This window comes from Echinops telfairi, unplaced genomic scaffold, assembly GCF_000313985.2.
Source record: "Echinops telfairi isolate 266 unplaced genomic scaffold, ASM31398v2 ScPeMD7_655;HRSCAF=1070, whole genome shotgun sequence".
Lineage (NCBI taxonomy): Eukaryota > Metazoa > Chordata > Mammalia > Afrosoricida > Tenrecidae > Echinops > Echinops telfairi.
In genome coordinates this window covers 29373710-29394383 of record NW_022104553.1, presented here as the reverse complement: position 1 = coordinate 29394383, position 20674 = coordinate 29373710, and the positions used below count along the sequence as shown (strand labels likewise).

The following is a 20674-nucleotide window of genomic DNA, read 5'->3' as shown; positions in this document are numbered from 1 at the left end:
GCGCCGGCCGAGTAGAGCTTGCCGTTGCTGAGCCGCATCTCGCGGACGGCGCGCAGCGACAGCAGGGCGCGGCTCGCACCGCCCGGGCGCCGTCGCCGGCGGGAACGGGACGTCTTGCGACAAGACACCGCGTGGCGCAGCTCCTGCAGCATCTCTTGGCACACCGACACCTGGGGGTGGGCAAGAAAGGGGCGGGCGTGGCGATCACCTTCCATTCCCTTCCCCACCCTAAGGCCTCGCTTGCTTTGCCCCACCTTGGGCTCTGTCCCCTGGTCGGGCGCTGGGTCCAGTTCCCTCTCACTACTTCCATGGGTCCTCGGATTCCTTCTGGAATCGACCCAGGCCCTTGGCCCTGCCTCACCTGCTCACTCTGGGCCTCAGACGCCCTTTCCTTTTCCCTCGCTCCTTACCGCAAGGCCGGCCTCTCCTCCAGGCAAGTCTTCAGGGCTTTTATTGAGCACCTACTCAGACCCCCGGGATTCCGGGGCAGGGAACAAAACAGACCCACACCCCTGCCCTCACGGGGGTTCTGCTTATACAGAGCCAGAGAACACAGAGGCAAATGAGGGGCGGCTTCAAAACGCTCGTGCAAACTCTCTCCATTGTCATTGGATTCCTCTCCGAAGCCCCTGCCGTTTAGCACTTGTTAGGTGAGGGGAGTTCACATGTATTGAGCCAAAGAACCGGGTCTCTGCCCTTGGCTCCTGAGGAGTGACCTCTAAAACCAACACTGCCCTTCCCCAAGGACTGGCATCTTTGTTACCCCTGAGGGGTCCAGCATGAATGAGGTGGGGGCTGGCAGGGTGAGGGAGAGGGCACAATGGAAGTCACTGGAGGTGCCCACCATGGGGCGGGGGTGGGGAGTGGCTAGGTTTTCAAACGCTGGTTTGACTGCTGACAACGTCCTCTTCGGTGATGATTGGGTCCAGTCAACTGCCCCCACCCCCACAGAGACCTCTGGCCCAAAAAACACTGGGGGAGGAGAGCCATGATGGATGCCTGGGGGAGGGTGGTGTGTCCTGGGGGGCTGGAAGCTTCCGGTTGGGTTGAGAACCCTCCCAAAGGCCTCTCTGTATTTGTTTCTGTTCTGCCAGAATAAAGAATGAAATCGCGGTTGAAGTATAGCACTTCCTGGAGTCCTGTGGGTCACACTGGCAAAAATTCCAAACCCAAGGGGGAGGTCAGGGGAATGCCCAGCCGTGTGTCCAGCTGGTCACACTGACGGATGGTGTCTGAGGTCTTGGGCAGACTCATCGGACAGCTGACTGTGCCCTCTGGCATGGCGCCGGTGGTGAAAGGCTGGTGGCATCAGAGAAGGCAGACGTGGAGACTCCTCCTCCTCCGAGATGGAGAATTCATGGAGAGCAACAGAGCAGAGGAGGAGGTGGGAAGGGGGAGGGGGAGGAGGGCATTTGGAGTTTCCCGACAGGATGGCCAAGGAGGGCTTCTGGTTCCGGTGGAAAGAAATGATGGCTGACCAGCAGGCTGGGCAGAGAACGCACCCCAAGGTATAAGCAAGGAGGTTGTTATTGACCGGACTGTACCCCCTCTGCTAACCCCACCCCCCATGCCTGTCAAGGTGATTCCGTTTGGAAATGGGATGCTCTGTGCTGTGTTCGTGAGTCCATCAAGGTGCAGGTATGTCTTCCGCCAATCACTTTTGAGTTAGAAAAAGAGGTGGGGCACAGAGGGGACAGGTGCTTGTCAGGAGATGAGAGAGCCGCACTGGTGGAGATGGCTGAGAACGCAGGAATGAGGAGAAAGGAGAAGAATGGGAGAGAAATTGAGCCAGCAGACAAGCCCCCCTGCCGTGCTCTGAACTTGGACTTCTAGCCTCTTCAATTGTGAGAAACTGAATTCTAGCTCATCACATCCTCCACTGTGGTCCCTCTCAGGAGCCCTGGCACGGTGGCTGCTAACCACAAGGTCAGCAGTACGCACCCACCAGCTGCCTGCCCCGTGGCAGAAAGAGGAGGCTTTCTGCTCCCGTTAAGACTTAGTTTCGGAAACTCACAGAGGCAGTTCTACCCGAGTCGGCATGGACCAGGTGGCAGGCAGGATGGAGTTCTAGTGGTATTTCTGCCCCAGCATCAAAGGAAGGCAGGGGCTGAGGTGGGGCGGCATAGCATGTCTGAGGCCGGCAAGCAGCTCAGGGTGGCTGGAATGCCGGGAAATGGAAGGGAATGAGGAGAGGAGAAAGGGAGCTGGCAGTGGTTGGTTGGGTGGACCTGTAGGCCACCGTCCAAAAAGATTCTGACTTCTATTCTGAGTCAGGGAGGCACTTTGGGAGGGGTTAACAGAAGAAACGTTCCCTGCCTCCAGAGGATCACGCAGGAACTTTGCTGAGAAGAGATTGTGGGAGGCCCAGAGAGGAGAAGATGGGTGCTGGACCCAGAGAGGAGATGGTGGGTCTGGACCCAGAGAGGAGGTGGTAGGAGCTGGACCAGATTGATGGTGGTGAAGGAAGTTGTTTTGTTTTGTTTAAAGATAGTCAACAGGATTTGTCCAGAGACACCAGCCTAGGTGTGAAAGAGGGAGGTGTTGGCAAGAGTAACTTCACATACTGTGGCCTGAGTCCAATAGCGTTGCCTTTTGAGGGGGCCAAGTTCAGCACTGGACACGGGATGTGACCGTGGGACCTCCCCGACCAGGCTGCTGTGTGGAGATAAGCGAATATAGAGAAGAATCACAATCCTTGAGTTGAGGGGAGAGGGCCCTTTGCTCGGGAGACACACATTTGGGAGTTAGGGTAGCTAGCCTCTGAGACGCTGCCCCAGAGATCCGAGCCTTGGTGTACACCCCCCCCCCTCTGTCCCCCAACACTGTCTCATGGCCAGTATGTGTGACCAACAGAATACAGCTAGGTCAGCATGACCTTTCGGCTTCTCCCAGGCTTTCTCTCTGGCCGCCTGCTCTGGGGGAAGTCAGCGGTCATCTGAGACAGGACACCCACGCGCACGCACGCGCCCACGCACGCACGCAGGCCTCCTGCCAACAGCCCTGTGAGTCAACCATTTTGGAACGGGTCCTCCGCTTCCAGTCAAACCTCAGAGAAGAGCGGCCCACAGCTTGGCTGCGGCTTCATCCCAGGCCCTGGGCAGCCAGAACCACGAGGCCAAGCTGCGCCTGGACTTGTGACCCACGGAGGGTGACGGGCTTGCCCGTTGTCCACCTCTGGGCTCGGCGGGTGATTTGTGACACAGCAGCAGACGACTCATGTAGGAGCCAACGGGTGGCTTTAGAAGCCATCAGCCTGGCCGTGTGACCAGAGGGAAGGAAGAAAGACTGGTCGGAGGTGAAGGAAGGAGCCCGAGAGCTCCCTCCCCACCAACCAATAGGAGGGTGGGAGATGGCAGGACCGTCGAAGGAGGAGAGAGGTGTCCCGGCACCCAGGGCTCTGAGGGGAGTGGTTTGGGGGACTGAGCCGTGGCCTTGGCTTCCGGACAGGAAGGTCACGGGGAGGGGCAGAACTGGGGTGAAGGTGACCCCACACTGGCTGGGAAGCAGCAGGGAGGGCCTGAGGGGCGGGGGCGCTGTCTGTCTGTCCGCTGATGGACCGGAGCTGATGAGGAGGTGAGGGTGGGGGAGGTAGCAGGTGTCTGGGGAGGAGAGGCGGGAGGTGATCAGGGTGCAGGTTGATGGGGTTCCCTCCCTCATCCAGGAGTGGGGGCAGCTCCTTCAGAGCAGCTAACGGGGGGCACGTGGAATAGCAGGGAGCAGGTGTGGAAGGGGACACAGGACCCTGTGCTCGCTGGGACTCCTTGACGGCTCTCAGGGGGCAGGAGCCCTTTCGGTGGTGAATGAGAAGCGGGAGGAGGGGCTGGCGGCTGGCTGAGACAGAGAGGGGAAGAGGTGCTGTCTGGGACCACCACCCATGGAGGTGCGAGGTGGATGTTGGGCGCGTTCAGGATCCTGGAGGAGGAGGTGGTGGCCTGAGAGGGTAGGTCCCTGTTCTTCTGTCAGTGGTCATTGGCACTCGCATGGTCCCCCCCCTTCCCTTCCTGGTTCCCGATTTTGGTTTTGCCGCTGCCCTCACACCCCTCTTTCTTGAGCCCTTCTCCCCTCCCGGCACCCTCCCCTCCTCTAGCACCCTCAACTCCCCTCGGTGTTACCTGCCCCTCCTCTTCCTCCCTCATGCCCTTGGGCTCTCTCAGTCCCTCCAGCCTGCCTGCCTCGCCCACCTTCTGGAACCATCTTTATCTGCCTTGTCTGGCTCCCCGGGCCCTGCTGACCTCTTGTGGTCCTTTCTCCCCATCCTCAGATCACCCCTCCCACAATGGCTCCCAGGCCCCCGCCGCCCCCCAGCCCTGGGTCCTGACCTCCTCGGACTCCGCCGACCGCCGCGTGGACCACACGAACTCCATGACGGCCACGAACACGGCGATGATGAGCCCGCAGATGAGCACGACAAAGATGCCCCCGATGTTCTCCATGCCCAGACCTGGGGGAGCGGGCGGCCACGTGGGTGGGGCTGTGTGGGCCCAGGGCGGGGCTCCAGAAAGGGCACCGGACAGTGGGGGGCTGACCTTTAGCTCGATGGTCCTCCTCCTTGGGGCACCGGCCGCCCTCCCACCACTTGCGCTTCAGGATCTCCAGCCGGTTATTCTCCTGCAGCTGCAGGATGGCCAGTGTGATCTCGTCCCGGAACGGGGAGCCTGGCCCGGGAAGACGGACGGACGGCGCTCACCACCGGAGGGCCCCAAGCCCGGACCAACCTCAGCCATTTCCCTCAGGGCCTTCCTGGTCCCCCCTTCAAGTCTGACCGCTGCCTCCCACAGCCCCTGTAGCCCCTGTCCTCTCACCCCTCCCACCTCAACCTCCGTCCCCCTCCTGGCCTCCCCAGCCCCACCTCTGGCCTCCCCAGCAACCGGCGGGCCAGACACACAGTCACCCCTAGCCGTACACCCCCCGGCTCACACCGCCCTCAAAACTCCCCAGTGGCTTCCACTGTCGCACACAAGGCCCTGCAGCCAGTGCCCCCACCCCCCACGACTTTGCCCCCATAACTCAACATGCTCTCATGGGAACCAAGGACAGTCCGACCCTGGGACCTCTGAGCTCTGGAACCGGAGATCTTGCCCTCAGCTCCGACGGTGCCCCATCAGGAGGGTCTTCTCTGACAGCTTTGTGGATGGCAGCCAGCCCCCCACGCCCCACCAGTCTCTGCCTTTCCATGCACTTCTGAGCCGTCGGCACCCCTGACGGAACGCGGTCTCTCTGACTGCTCTGTGCCTGTTGGCCATCTGTCTACGACAAGGTGGAGGCCTGTCGCAGTGAGATTCTCAGCATCTCGCACACAACCGGTGAGATTCTCAGCATCTCGCACACAACCCGGGAGGAAGACCAGGCTTTCTACTCCCTTCAAGAGTTCTAGCCTGGGGAATCCACAGGGGTGCTTCTGCCCTGTCCTGCAGGGGCGCTATGAGCCAGGATGGACTCCACAGCACGGTACTGGGTCCCCAGGAGGGCATGAGGCCTATCTGTTGAGTGCCTGACCCCCACCCACACCTCTCTTCTGCACGGCTCCAAGTTAGACCACCTGTCTTCCTGTCCACCCTGCAGACCGGTCTGTTAAACCATCCTTGGGTTCCTGTCTCCCTCCCCTCCCTTTTCTATCCTAATTCCTTTGCTCACTAAGATACGTGCTGGGTGTCTAGCACAGCCCAGGGACGAGGGATACGGTCCAGAGTCATCAGGCAGATCTCTGAGTTACTGGGAGGCAGTCAGGCCTCACAGTGGTCCTGTGAGGCAGGCCTTGACACACCCAGCATCCTGGATGAGAAAGATGACACCCTAGCTGGACCGGGGATTTGAACCCAGGCCATTGTGACTCTAAAGCCTGATCCCTGCAGCACCAGGCTCTCCTGTTGCCTGGGTGCAGCTCAGACTCTGGGGCACAGTGGCTACATTTGAGGGTATCTGGATATGCCAGAACAGGGGCCCTGGTGGTGTAGTGGCTACGCGTTGGGCTGCTAACTGCAAGGTCAGCAGTTTGAAACCACTCGGAGGGAGAAAGGGCTCTCTCCTTCCACAAAGGGTTACGGTCTCAGCGCCTGGCAGGGGCAGTTCTGCCCTGTCCTGCAGCTGGGTGGCGGTGAGTCGGCACCGACTCGATGGCAGAGAGAGCATTATGGTGCAAAAATCAATGACCAGTATGGGGAGACATTCACACGCTGGTGATTTTCATGCCATGCCCACGCCAACATTTGGTGATGGGTTTCTGGGGAGCATGTCCTGACGTATAATTCGGTATACCCAAGGAACACCCATCCATCCACCCATCTACCCATCCACCGATCCACCCATTTAAAAATTCTCCAGTCTCTATGATGTCTATCCATCTACTCACTTACCCACCCATCCACCCACCCCTCCAAAACCTGGAGAGTCCTGGCGATGTCCACCCACTGAACAACTCTTCACCAAGTCCCTCATGCCCATCCATCCATCCATGTATCCATGTATCCATCCATCCATCCATCCATCCATCCACCCAACACATACGGTCTGTGCACCTGCCCTGCGGCAGGCTGTGGGTTTGGTGCAGAGAATAGGAAGGAAATACCACCACCCGCTCACCCTCCATGGGCCCCGGGACCGGTGGGGGAAAGAATGCAAGCAAGCATCGTATCCACAGGTGCTGCATTTTACCTGCACAGCCTCACTGGGGCTTCCCGACAGCCCTACGCCCCACGAGGCTGGGACGGATGGCCCCCAGGTCCATTTGCACAGGTGAGGGTGCAGAGGGTCCGGATGGTAAACTATCTGCCCGAGGCCACGCAACCAGGACACACACACACACACACACACACACACACACACACACACACGGAGCCTGGTCCCGGCCTGCTCACACATCTGGGTTTCCTTCACCCTTGCCGGCTGCCATACCCAGGGGCATGCCGATGCCGTAGCCCTTGGTGTCCAGGAGGCCCCCGATCTGGGTGAGGTTGCAGTTGAGGCGCCGGTGGTACTCATTCATGGTGGACTCCAGCAGGAAGGCGTAGCGGGAGTTGAGGACCCGGGCGATGCCCTCCTCTGTGCTCTTGACGAACACACTGGGCTGCTTTGACTGCATGTAGTTCCACATGCGCTGGTACGTCTGGTACCGCGAGTTCTGGGCAGAGGGAACGACAGCGGGGAGCAGGGTAAGGCTCTCGGGGCCCCCCACCCCCCTTCCTTTCTCTGAGGCCCAACCTGTCCTCTGCCCTTCAAGGAGCCTCCCTCAAATCAACAGCGAGGAGGACAGAGTCAAAGGGAGAGTCAACCTGATGACCATCCAAGACCAGGTGCGAGCCCACCTGTTAGTGAGCACCCTGAAGCACCCCAGGCTGGGGGAGATGGGCTTACGGCCTCTTTCTCAAGCTTGCTTTTCGCCCATCTTCACGCCAAGCATGGCACAGCCCGATACCAGCCCTGTCTTCCCAGGGCTCCCAGCCCTTAGTCTCAAATGCGGGGAGAAGATTCTCAACTCTAGAAGTTACTCCGGTCCTAGTTGCGATTCGGGGAGACCCACATCTGTACCAAGTAGGACAACTTGCTTGCCACGGACCCAGTGGAAACCTTTTGGGGAACATGGGGCCCCATCCCCAGCTACAGTCCTAGAGTTTGGGGGGCCCCGAGGAGGGTGGAGGCCAGGTTGGAGATGAGCACCCCACGTCTTCCTCCTCCTGCCTCTCCGGCTTGACCTGAGGTCCCGACGTGACTCTCCTTGGATGTCTCAGACGCCCTCCCATCACTCAGTCACTTCCCCACACCACCTGGGGGCACTCTCCTGGGAGCTCCCCTCCCTCCTCCACTCCCTTAATCCTTCAGCCCGCCGTCCCTGTCCACCAGGTTTACACAACCTGGCAAACATCAGGTCATCTCTCTGCTCAAAAACCACACCACACTTGTTGGGGGGTGTGATCGAATCGATTGCAACTTAAAGCGGGATCCTGTAGGACAGAGCAGAGCAGCTCCATGGGGTTTCCTAAGCTGGGATCTTTACAGGAGCGCGTCTTTTCTCGGATGGGCCCCTGGTGACTTGAGTTGCCAGCTTTTCGGTGAGCAGTTGAGTGCTTTGCCAATGTCCCACCAAGGTTCTTTTCGCCCATACGTACAGGATCTAATCTAGGTGCTTTGGGGGTTTCTGCTGTCCACAACTCAAGCTTCCAGGCCAACCGTGCTTGCTCCCCAATAGGTCAAAAATACATCACAACACGCCCTGTTAGGTAGCAAGATAGGGGGTGGCTCCTCTCCATGCCTAGGGGCCCTCTACAGGAGGTTGGAAGCTGATAAAGGCTCAAGGGCATGTGCATCAATGCAGGTCCCGAGCCAGGGGGTGGTACACCTAGGTGGGCGGTATACCTCGAGTGGCCCAATCTAGGCCAGGTGGGTTTAATTCAGCCAAGGGGGTCAACCAGTACTGTCGACCAAGCCTCCCAGCAGAAAGTACCAAAAGATTGGAAGTTGGACCCCAGGAGTCTCTTTTCCAGTTGCTCCTCGGAGCTTCTGCTCGGTCTCCCCCCCCCCGCCCCTTCTGGCCTCAGGTCACCACGTGTGGGTGTGCAGCACCATGAGGTGTCTGTGTTCAGTGACTGTGACGCCCGGAACTTCTTCCGACCTTTATAAAAACCCACTTGGATCACACACCAGGCTCCGGTGTGAATTTCTTTCTTTCTTCTGTTTTTTAACAATTTCATTAGCACTTCATCCACATATCATACAACAGTTCAACTATATCAAGCAGAACTGTACAATCTTTACTATACAGTGAACCCTCGCCACTTCGCGCTTCGACTTCCGCGGCTTCACTCTATCGCGGTTTTTGTGTAACAGCGCATGCTCTGTCATTACTGCCACTGATTGGCTCATACTGTACACGCTTGATGCCATAAATAATATATAATAAATAATTGTAACGTCCAAAATGTTTTACTGTATTTTCCCTTTTTCGTTTAATAAATTGGGTAATACGAGTGTAATGGTGACTAAAGGGTGTTTTTTCATGTCCTCTATGCTCTAACTACGAAAATATTTGATTTACAAATAAGGAATCCTACTTCACGGAATTTCATTTATCACGGTAGGGTCTAGAACCGATTAACCGCGATAAACGAGGGTTCACTGTAATCAATTTTAGAGCATTTTCTTTTTCCCACCCGAGAAATCTAACAGCCCCTTCACCCTGAAGGTCTTCCCCTCCTCTGCTGGCCTATTCTTCCCGACCTGACCTTCCAGAGCCTGCCTGAATCCCCCACACAATGTCCTGATTCCACACTGGGTCCACGTTTCCCCTTCTCTGAGTGAAAAGGCTCAGTTTCCGGGCCAGATATCAGTTCTACATGAGTGAGAATGTATCTTTTGCTCACAGCTTGTCAGATCCTGACACCCAGTCTCTCTGGCCCAGGAGCTGTGCCCAGCCATAACCAGAGCCTCCCTGGGAGCCCAACACCACCCACAAGGAGTCCCAGTGGCCCACCTGGAAGAAGGTCATGGTGGAGCCGGCGTGGATGGTGCCGTACTCAATGTTGGTCTGATCGGCCAAGTCATCGGCGGACTCCACAGGCACCTCCATGCGCTGCACCGTGAGGAAGGCGGCTAGGTTGGCCGTGTAGGAGGAGATGATGATCAAGGTGAAGGCCCACCTGTGGGAATGGGGGAGTGGGGAGGGATGAGCTACAGGCTGGGCCCACCATGGCTCCCTACCCCAATGGGCATGCACCCTGTTGGAGGTACCACCTTTCAGTGAGCTCGGTACCCATAACTCTCACAGGACTGTTGATGCGTGGAGAAGCTGGAGTGTGGATTCTGGAATGGGATTTCCTGCATCTCAATCTTGCCCCCAGAGACGTCTACTTCCAGCTACCATCACTCTACCCTCCCATTGGAAACCACCAGAAGCCTGGGCAGCATGTGGGAGGCAGCTAGTTCAAGATACAGGACAACAGGCATGGCGGGGCTTGAGTGATTTGAGAAAAGAACAAATGAAGCAAGCCCTGTCCTTATTCAGGCTGTGTGTCTAGACGTGACGTACAGACGGCAGTGCGGGGAAGGGAAGTCCAACGGTCCAACCGTCTCGCCGAGTCTCGGAGGTTGTGATGGGTCAGGAAAGCAAGACGGCAGACGTTGGGCGGGGACAAGGGACTCAAGAGAAAGGCCTACACAGAGGGAGTTTCAGAAATCTGCAGAGGCTTCTCTTGAGTCTCTGGTTGACTATCGCTCTGCTTTGTATGAGGGTGGACAAGAACCGCTGAATAACTGTGGGGATTCCATAGGACTAGGGATCTTTGAGCGCCTTTCAGCCAGAGTGGAGGGACTTCACTGAAAACACGGGGCATTTGGCCGAGGCCCAAAAGAGTAAGACCGTCACCATGAGCCTAATTCGTGCTCAAATGAAAGTGGCACTAAACTTGCCCTGAAATAATTTTAAAAACCGGCTGGGCAAAGATCCAAAGAATCCACAAGGACCTTCACTGTCTACCAGAAAAATCCAAGAGTCTCAAGTAAGTCACTCAAAAAATGTATGCAACGCCAAATTCACAAAGTTTGCCATCCAATAAAAAATTCACCAGACACACAAAGAAGCAGGGACATGTGACCAGTGACCAAGAGGACGATCACTCCGTGGAAACAGACCCAGAATGGACAGAGACGACAGAGTTAGCTAACGAGGACATTCCAAGCATGTCTATGACTGGAGTCTCAGATGGACAGAACGGACAGCAGAAAAAGAAAGACGTATCTGAAGAAGCAGTGGCTGGGAAATGTTCCCGTTTGATGAAAAGTGTAAACCTCATGGTCCGAGAAACTCAACACACCTCAAGTGGGTCAAACGCACATACGCACCATGGCACCTCGGAATCAGTGGCTGAAAACCACGGATAAAGAGAAGATTTTCCAGGCAGCCAGTTGAGCACGACACCCAACTTCATGCTGGGGAGACAATGCAACAAGGCAACGCAACATAACGTAGGAAGAAGGACAACAGCTTTGGCATACACAGACCAACTAACTTCGACCAGACCGATACCCACATAAGTGGGAAAAGAAATCCTTCCGGCAATAGGGACATTCTGATTACTACGTGACGGAATCTCAAGTGTGAAGAATGGGGAGCACCAGAAATGGGGGACACGTGTGTGTAAGAGACATTAGTCTTCGTTTAAAAAATGACTTTAAAAGATGCTGACGGCTTAAAGTACACACAAACACACAAGTCCACGAGAAGAACATCATGTATTGTGGAATTCATAAGAAATGTAGAGTTAAAACACAGGATGCCAACAGCGTGAAAGATGGAAGAGAAACAGAGAAGTAGGTGGACAACAGAAAAGTGGGTGAAGGGAGACGTTGGACAGTGTAAGATATGACAAAATAATAATTTATAAATTACCAAGGGTTCATGAGGGAGGGGGAGTAGGGAAAAATGAGCTGGCACCAAAGGGTTAAGCAGAAAGCAAATGTTTTCAGAACGATGATGGCAACAAATGTACAAATGTGCTTGACAGAATGGATGGATGTATGGATTGTGATAAGAGTTGTACGAGCCCCCAATAAAATGATTTTTTTTAAAACCCCAAAACATAGAAGTAGGCACTGTACGGGTCTTCTTTTTTGTGTGAAATTGTACAACAGTACTGGAAAGTATTTTGCAATGAATGCAAGATGCGTAGTGTAAACCCTAGAACAACTACTAAGAAAAATATAAGGAACTATAGCTAATAAGCCCAAAGTGGAAAAAAATAAATAGAATCTGAACATTTTCGGTAAATCCAAAAGGAGGTAGGAAGAGGAAAATTGGAACACAGAGCAGATGGGACAATCAGAAAACAAACAGCAAGGTGGAAGATTTAAATCCAACCACGTCGATAATTATATTTAAAGGCGAATGACCTAGAGCAGTGGTTGGTAACTATAGCCCCAAGCCAAGTCTGGCCTAGTGTCTTATTTTTCTAATCGCCCACAAGCTGAGCTTGACTATTACATTTCCTTAGTCGTTTTATTAGCACTTTATCCAATTATTGAATGCAATAATTGAATTACATCGAGAAGAGTACAACTGTCATTATATTCACCTCTAGAGCATCTTCTTTCTCCTTGCAGTCATTGTTAGTCACGCAACTTTACTTTTCTAATTGTGGCAACAATGTACACAACAGAACGTTGTCCGATTCCACAACTTCTACTTATAAAATTCAGAGTTGCTGATGACACTCCTCCTGGTGTACATCATTATTAATGTCCTTTTCCAAGTTACTCTGCACCGCTGACATAAACTCCATGTGTCCTAGGCCGCTCTCTTTCCCCTTCACCTAGGGCAACCATCCGTCAGGTTTGCCTTCTTTTTTGTGTGGTTTTCTCGATATGGTCTTCACCTGTCATATACTTCCATGGTCAAATTGCTTTGAAAGACATTTGCATTTTTAAATGGTTGAAGAACTTGTAAGAGGAAGACTATCCCTCAGCACGAGAGTTAAAGGAAATACACACAGTGTAGTGCCCACAAGCAAAGCATACGTGGAACACAGCCACATTCATTTGCTTATGTGCTGCCCACAGCTGCCTTTAGGAGCCCTGGTGATGCAGTGGGTTAAGCGGTGGGCCACTAAATGCTGTTGCTATGTGCTGGAGTCTGCTTGAGGGTACCTAGCAACGTAGCAACAACGCAGCCACAATGCAGAAGGATGCTGCAGTGCCCATGTTCCTACTGGACACGTCAACTTCAAAACCAGGAAGGGCATTTACATCATCATAAAGGGATCACATGTCATCTCATCGGCTAAAACCAAACTCGGTACCATGGAGCCGATTCCGACTTATGGAGATCCTACAGGGCGGGGTAGACCTGCCCCTGTGGGCTTCTGGGACGCTTGAGGGAGTAAGTTAGAAAGCCTTGTCCTTCTTGCACACATTTCATCAAAGGCACCCAACATAGTCCTGAACAATTCCAGAGCTTCACACTTCACAGAGGAAGACCTGACACAACGGGAAGGAAGAGATTTCCACACTCCTCTCGCAGCACCTGATAAAACGAGTAGAAACTCAGGAAGGGAGCAGAGCCCCTAACTAGCACCACCAGCCTCCAGGACCGACCCACAGTCAGAGAGCACCACACCCACCATCAGCCGAGCTCGGTCTTCGCAAGTGCGCATGGCACAGTCTCCCGGAAGGACTCTATACTGAGCCTTAAAACAAGGCTCAATGAATTTAAAAGGATTAAAATCTGACAGTATTAAAGTAGAAATCAGTAAGAGAAAGCTCTCTGGGAACATCCCCAGATCCCTCACTGCTTCCCTGTGATCTTGGACTTCCTGTTTGTCTCCTCGTCTGGAATGCACTCATCGTCTCCCTCAGAGGAGGCCCTGTGAAGCATGAATTGATCCGAGCCAAGGGCTCGGAAGGCAGCACAGCACAGAGTATGCGCTAAGCAAGCACTAGCTCTCCTGGCCTTGGAAGTGAGACACCCATTCAGCCTGGCTTGGGGTGCCTGTGGGGAGGCAGGGCAGGCAGGCACGTGTCACACCCTGGCCCTTCCTGTTTCCTTGGCAATGAGGAGAGCTTGGATTCCTCCGAGGAGCTCTGGTGTCCACGTGGGCTGCCGGCTGCAAGGTCAGCAGTTTGAAACCACCAGCTGCTCCCTGGGAGAAATATGAAGATTTCTTCTCCGGTAAGACAGACAGTGTCGGGGGGAGTGCGGAGTGGAGATCCAAAGCCCATTAGTAGGCCACTGGAGATCCCCTTGCAGAGGGGTCTCGGGGAGGAGATGAGCCAGTCAGGGTGCGATGTAGCAACGATGAGAAATACAACTTTCCTCTAGTTCCTAAATGTTTCCTCCCGGCTCCCACTACCATGACTCGAATTCGACCTTGCAAGTCTGGCTAGACCAGAGGAGGTACACTGGTACAGATAGGAACTGAAAATACAGGGAATCCTGGATGGATGAGCCCTACAGGACCAGTGGTGTGAGTGGCGAAACAGGGAGGGTAGAGGGAGAGTGGGTAGGAAAGAGGGAACCGATTACAAGGAACTATATGTGACCTCCTCCCTGGGGGACGGACAACCGAAAAGTGGATGAAGGGAGACGTCGGACAGGGCAAGATATGACAAAATACCCATTTATAAACTATCAAGGGCTCATGCGGGAGGGGGGAGCGGGGAGGGAGGGGAAAAAGGAGGACCCAATGTCGGGGGTTTAAATGGAGAGAAAATGTTTTGAGAATGATGTACAAATGCGCTTTACACAATTGATGTGTGTATGGATTGCGATAACAGTTGTATGAGCCCCTAATAAAATGTTAAAAAAAAAAAAAGAATGGTGGACAACAGTAAAGTGGGTGAAGGGAAACATCGGACAGTATAATAGATGACAAAATATTTTCTAAGTTATCAAGGCTTCATGAGGGTGGGGGAGCAGGAAGGGAGGGGGAAATGAGGAGCTGATACCAAGGGCTCAAGCAGAAAGCAAATGCTTTGAGAATGATGATGGCAACAAATGTACAAATGTGCTTGACACAATGTATGTATGGATGGATTGTGATAAGAAATTACCAGCCCTCAATAAAATGATTTTAAAAACAAAACAAAACAAAAGACAGACAGTGTCGGAAACCCACACGGGCAGTTCCACGCTGTCCTACAGGTCGCTGACGGTGGTGAATTAAAAAAAAAAAAGTATTGGCTCCCTGCAGACCATATAGATCTCTGGGGTCTGAAGTGCTGCTGAAAGGACCTTCCAGGACCCCCTCCCACACGCAGATGCTGCTGAACCGGCGGTCATCCTTTGCTGCGTGCCTGCACTGGGCTGGGCCAAAGGGAAGGAAGGGGGCAGGGGGTCAATCAAGGGGAAGCATGATACAGCCTCCCGTCAAGTAAAACCCAAACTCCAACACCTGAAGACCCTGACACGAGCCCTCCAGAGACCTACTCTCTCCAAACCCACCTTACCAACCCATGCTGTCATTCACTCTTGACAAAAGCCTTCCTGGGTGGCCCCCCACCTTATGCCCTGAGGATACTGTGGAGCGTAAGACTCAGTCCTTAGTCTCCGGGCACCCCCTGTGGCTGAGCTGGGACAGGTGGGATGGATGGACATGCAAGTGACCGAGTGTCTGAGAGCAGAGGGTCCTTGGAACACCTGAAGCCAGGTGGTGGGGACCAGGTCTGGGACGACACAGGAACATTTCTGCAGGAAATCAGGTCCACGTAAACCCCAAATTGGGAGGAAGGTTGGTGGGGTAAGGAAGAGGAAAGGCATATGGGAAAAGCTGGCAGCGGAAGGAAGCGTGCTGCCTTTGGGTAACTGCGGAGCCACAACAAAACCAAAGAATGGACCAGGCACGGGCTGGAGAGGCCAGCTGTGGCCAGACCAGGAGGGCAGTGGAGAGCCAAGACTGGAGACCAGGTGTGAGTTTAGAAGCCCCCTCCTGGTTGTCTGTGGAGAAGACACTGACCAGGATGAGAGGGAGACCCTGGGGAAGCCCGTGAGAAGGCTGTGGGCCCAGGCACGTGGGGGGCAGTGGGAACAGAGAGAGGTGGGAGACTGCCCTTTGGAGGCAGAATCCATCAAATGGGGTGAACCCATGGGATGTGGGCAGAGGATGCCCCCAGGTTCACTTCGGGCAGGACACAGCCCTTCTCCAAACCAGCCCTCCCCCCATCGCGGTGCAGTCATTCAGTCTAGACAAAAGTATTCTCAGGACTGGCCCTGAGCATCCAGAGAGGCCGACTGGGGCCGCTCTGAATACAAAGAGAGCATCCGACGTGGAAGGGAAGACGCTGGGCTCTCATGAGGGTGAGTGGCGGGGAGGATGATTGGGACACCGGTCAGTCATCCAAGAGGACAGCCCAAACTGGCTGGATGTTCCGCTGCCTGGATACAAGGGCTTGGGAAGGGTCCGTGTATGAACAGCAAGGATGAGCAGCCCAGAAGACAAGGAGCATTGGGCTCCGGGTGGGAGGGGCCCCCGAGGAGGTGCCGGAGGAGAATGTTGGGGAAGGTGTGGAGCTTTACGGAGGTCAGAGGGACGGATGGGGTGCTACAGATTCTAGCGGGTGAGGCAGGGCCCCAACAATGAGGAGCCCTGGTGAATGAGAACGCAAGCAAAGACCTACTTTGTGGATTCGTGAGTGGTTTTTGCATGGCGTCTTGAATGGCACAAACAGCTAACACAGGTGGCAGCTACCTGAAAGGTAGGAGGTTTGAATCCACCTTAGAGGTGCCTAAGGAGAAAAACCTGGAGATCTACTGTGAAATCACCAGCCACTGAAAACCCTACGGAGCTCAACTCACTCAACGCACTGCCATCGAGGTGATTCTGGCCCCTAGCGGCCCTGCAGAGCAGGTAGTACTGTCCCTGTGGATGTCCACGACTGTAACTCTTTACGGGAGGAGGGCGCCTTTCTCCCTCAGAGCGGCTGGAGGCTTTGAACTGCTGACCTGGAGGTTCGAAGCCCAACGCATACACCACTACACCACCCGGGCTCCTGGAAAGGGGCAAGAAGACCAGACAGCCAGATGGAAACAATGAGGACACGCTACATGGTGAAGAAAGCAGCCGACGTCAATGAGCGATTGGTGTAGAAATTGTTGAATGGGAACCGAAACGACTACCTACACCTTCACCAAAACACAGTCGTTTTTTTTTAAAAAAGCAAACCTTTCAGAGCACGCCGCCAGCGTCCATCTGAAGGTGACTGGTTGTGTGTGTGTGTGTGTGTGTGTTTCATGGTTATAACCAAGTCGAACTTTCCGGAAGCACACCAGTCATTCCATTGATGATCGACTGGACTCTGGGTGGTTTGGAACTTGGCCGAGGGTTGTACCACTTGGGGAATCAACTCTTTTGACAGGCGCTCCGATGGAGGCGTTTGTGTCAAGAGTCTTGGAGGGCCCCCTACACACGCCGCCACGCTCATCGTTCCTGGGGAGTTGTGCTTACACAAGCACACTTGTTTACTGACTATTTCAAGACACCACCGATCAAGTGTCAACCAGGTTCTATTAAACAGTCTTCCATCTCAACCTGCCTGAGGTGTTCATTAAGAGCAGAGGCAGCCACCTGAGCTGTCTTGCATCTTCTGGGACGGGCCTGCCCAGGCATTTACGTATTGATAACGAATTGTTTTATCATCAACCACCGGGCCTCCGTTCCCCCCTTGGTACGACAATTGGAGCATGCTATTGATTTGTTTTAAATTAATTTCTGGTAGGCAGACTACAGTACTCTTGGATTTCATCTCAGCGTGGAAGAGGGGAGAGCTTCAAAGTAACACCTGTTATTGGAGGAGTCATTGGTGCCCCAAGACTGGGACACGGCTCAGGTAGAGATGTCTCCTCTAAGCACAGGCCTGTAGGGTCGGTCCCCATATGTCCTCAGGCATCTGCTTTTGTCCAGAGGCAGAAGTGGCAGAGCTGGTTCAGGCAGACAACCCCCAGCCTTGAGGTCTACCCTCCACTGCCCCCCCACCCAGTCTTTCTCCCCTGAAATCCAGGTGGGAAATGCACGTTGTGCCCCAGGAGAGTGAAAGGCCCTGGGAGAGTGGAGAGGGTCGCCCCTGTAGCGTGACCGCCAAGCCTGGTGTGCCAGTTTGCCTGCTTCGGGCTGAGTCCAAGTGTTCTTCCACCGTTCAGAGTGGCCGGTGTGGATGGAGGTGTGACCATGCCCCCTGAGGTCACAGTGCTGTTCCTCATTGGACAGAGGAGATCTGCCCCACAGGAAGAAAACTATCGGTCACTCAAAGAAGGTGTTGGGGTGTGTGTGTACAAAACAGAACTCTGGACTCTCATAGGCGCTAGACTTCCTGGGGCCATGGAGGTTGGAGGAACCCCTGAAACGACTGCTCTGGGACAACCTTTCCACGCGCTGCCTAAAATATCCCCCAAAGTCTCAAAACCAAACCGCAGGGTAGCTCAACTAACGACAAAATAGGTCTGCCTGCAGCGTGACGTTCTAAGAGCTCGCTCTTTGGGATCCAAGTGGCAAAAGCAACTCGAGAGATTCGATAGGGGCCTCAAGGGGAAGTGAGTTCATGCGAATGAGGGAGGAACCCCTCAGAAAATGGGTGGGGGGGTAAGGAGGGCTGCACAGCTCAAAGCATGTAATCAGAGCCATGCAACGGGCATGTGGAAACGACGCAAGGGGTGTGTGCCTTGCTGTGAATAGTCTCAACAACAACAATAAAACAAACGATAAGACAATAAAAATAAAGAAAAAGAAGGTGCTGGTCTGTGGGTGCTGAGGACTGCCGGCCACCATTTGGAGAGTGACCAAGCCAAAGGGAAACGACTCAGACGAGCCACAGAGGCAGCAGGCGAGCAGAAAGACACTGGGGGCTGAAAGCCAAGGGGACGTGTTCTGGAAGGAGGTGAGCTCACAGGGCATGTGTGACAGGGCGGGGCTTATGAACCAAGAGGTCAAAGTGTGACCTTGGTGGACCTGGGGTTGGAGGTGGGCAGGGCGGAAAGCATCTTCTGGGGAAGAGCGGAGGACACTGGGAAATGAGCGGCTGGAGAGACAGACGGCCTACGGAGCCCGTAGAGATGCTCAGAAGTGAAGGCATGCTGGGTCAGAGAACGGGAGCGAGGGGGCAGGCTTTGGCACAGTGGACACTGGTACCGAGGGTCCCGGAGGCAGGTTTAGGCTGGGTGGTTGCTGTTCACACGGCGGCCCAGGCTCTCTGGACGATGGCGCCAAAGCCCTGGCTGTCCCACCACCACCACGGGACCCCGAGTTCCAGGGGAGGCGGGAAGGGGAGTGTTTGCCTGCTGAAACGCAGTCTTGGGTCCGACTGGGCAGTTAGCAACCATGTGCTGGGCTATGCGCTGAAAAAGGGGATGTGGAGAGGGCTGGAGGGGGGGGAGGGGAGAGCAACTGAGGCTCAAGGGGAAGGGGGGCAGGACCAGGGTCGTCTAGATGGCAGCAAGGAGAAGGGGCAGGGCCCACCGGCTGGACAGTAAGATCCCAGATCCCGGAGGAAGAGGGGTGCTGAGTGAGGGAAAGAATAAAGGGCTTACAGAGAGGGAATCACAGGTCCACACCCGCCTCCTGCCTCACCTGCCATGGGAACTTGACCCATTTCTGAAGGCACCTTTCCTCTGAGCTCTCTCAGCCACATCCACGCACCCAAACCCCGTCCCGCCGTCTAGAATGCCTCTCCCTCTCCTTAGCTGTGGGACTCCCCCTAGGTGTCACTTCCTCAGGGTGGTGGTGGGGGCCTCCCTATGGGACACGGAAAGATGTCTCCCAAGTTGGCTCCCCCAGATCTATGCCAAACCCAAGAGGCTGCTTGCTACAGGTTAGGCTACTCTATTGAGTCTAGGGTCCACCCATCTTGCCACATTTATACCCCTACCCCCTCCCTTTACTATTGCGTGTTCACCCCTAGGTCACCCCCCTCCTATTGCTTGTATTGCCCGTGTTACAACCCCTTCCTATGACATAGGTCATTATCTGTCATCAGAGGGCTTGCATGATCTCAAAGATATATAAGCTTTGGTTAGAAATAAAACCTCACGAGAGCTCTCTCCTGCCCTCTCGTCTCCCACCTCCACGTGGACCACCAAGAGGAGCTGAGGTGAGCATGCTACCATGAAATGTGTCTGCCTTCTTTATGATATGCTCCCTCCTCTCTCTCCTATTCTCTACGACTTTACTATAATCTTTGTATATCATAACCATACAGTTGCACCTACCGAACCTGTGAGAGTTGTGAGGGGCTTGTTACCCCCACCCCTCTCCTGCCCACCCCTCTCTCTAGTGTTTTCTGTCACTGCACCTGACAAGGATACTCAAACTCACATTTTATGTGCATCGGATACACCGTTGCTTGGGTTGCAAATATCAATAAAGTTTCGTTTGGGGTCTGCAGAAAAATGACCGCTCCCCCAAATGTCCAGGCCCCTGAAATGTGTGATCGTGTTACTTAACATGGCAAGGGGGCGTGGCCGATGTGGTGAAGTTAGGGAGCTTGAGACCAGCCTGGGCCATCGGGAGGGGCCCAGTGTCACCACAAGGGCCCTTACAAGAGGAAACAGGAGAACACGTCAGAGAGAGAAGATCCGACCAGGTGACCTGCTGGATGACTTTGAAGATGGAAGACGCAGGGCATGATCCAAAGGATGAGGGCAGCCTCTACACGCTGGAAAAGGCAAGGGAGCCCCCCCACCCCCCTAAGGAAATGGGAGTGTCCTTTACAGTCCCCAGAATAAAGCCCGTCTCCCAGCACCTTGAAGGCGGCCCACTGGCACACACGTGGGCTCTCTGGCCTCCAGGACGGCAGGATGATACGGAAATCTAGGCTGTTTCCAGCCACTGGGTCTGCGGCCGGCTGTTAAGAGTAGTGCAGGGGATACACAGCTGAAATAATGTAAATCTCCCACACGAAGAAACTAACCCATGTGCAGAGACTTAAAATAAAAACAACCCACAAGACTGGAAAGAGGGAGCTGGAGACCTCCATGGACAGGACGCGAAGCACAAAGCTAAGCAAGAGGAGGCACTTCAAAGGTGGGAAGATAATAATAAATTACAGGGGAATCATAATAAATTGCATGGAAAAAGAATCAACTTTTTCACTGCAATATAAAGGGAGAGAAGCATAAAGATTCATCAGCACAAAGGAAACAGCCTTCAAGCTTTTAAGACCCCAGACGCTATATCTTTTGATAGCCGGGCACCATCAGCTTTCTTCA

The 20674-nt window shown here is 54.3% G+C and overlaps 1 protein-coding gene across 1 annotated transcript in view; it reads right to left on the bottom strand.

Moving 5' to 3' along the window:
• The window catches only part of GRIK5 (glutamate ionotropic receptor kainate type subunit 5), an 81065-nt gene that overhangs the window by 1369 nt on the left and 59022 nt on the right, over window positions 1-20674 (bottom strand). The window contains exons 16-20 of the mRNA XM_045292695.1: window positions 9464-9629; window positions 6892-7117; window positions 4527-4655; window positions 4320-4441; window positions 9-170 (exon numbers count right to left, since the gene is read on the bottom strand). Of these exons, the coding sequence (XP_045148630.1) occupies window positions 9-170; window positions 4320-4441; window positions 4527-4655; window positions 6892-7117; window positions 9464-9629 (805 nt within the window). The remainder of the gene's footprint in view (window positions 1-8; window positions 171-4319; window positions 4442-4526; window positions 4656-6891; window positions 7118-9463; window positions 9630-20674) is intronic.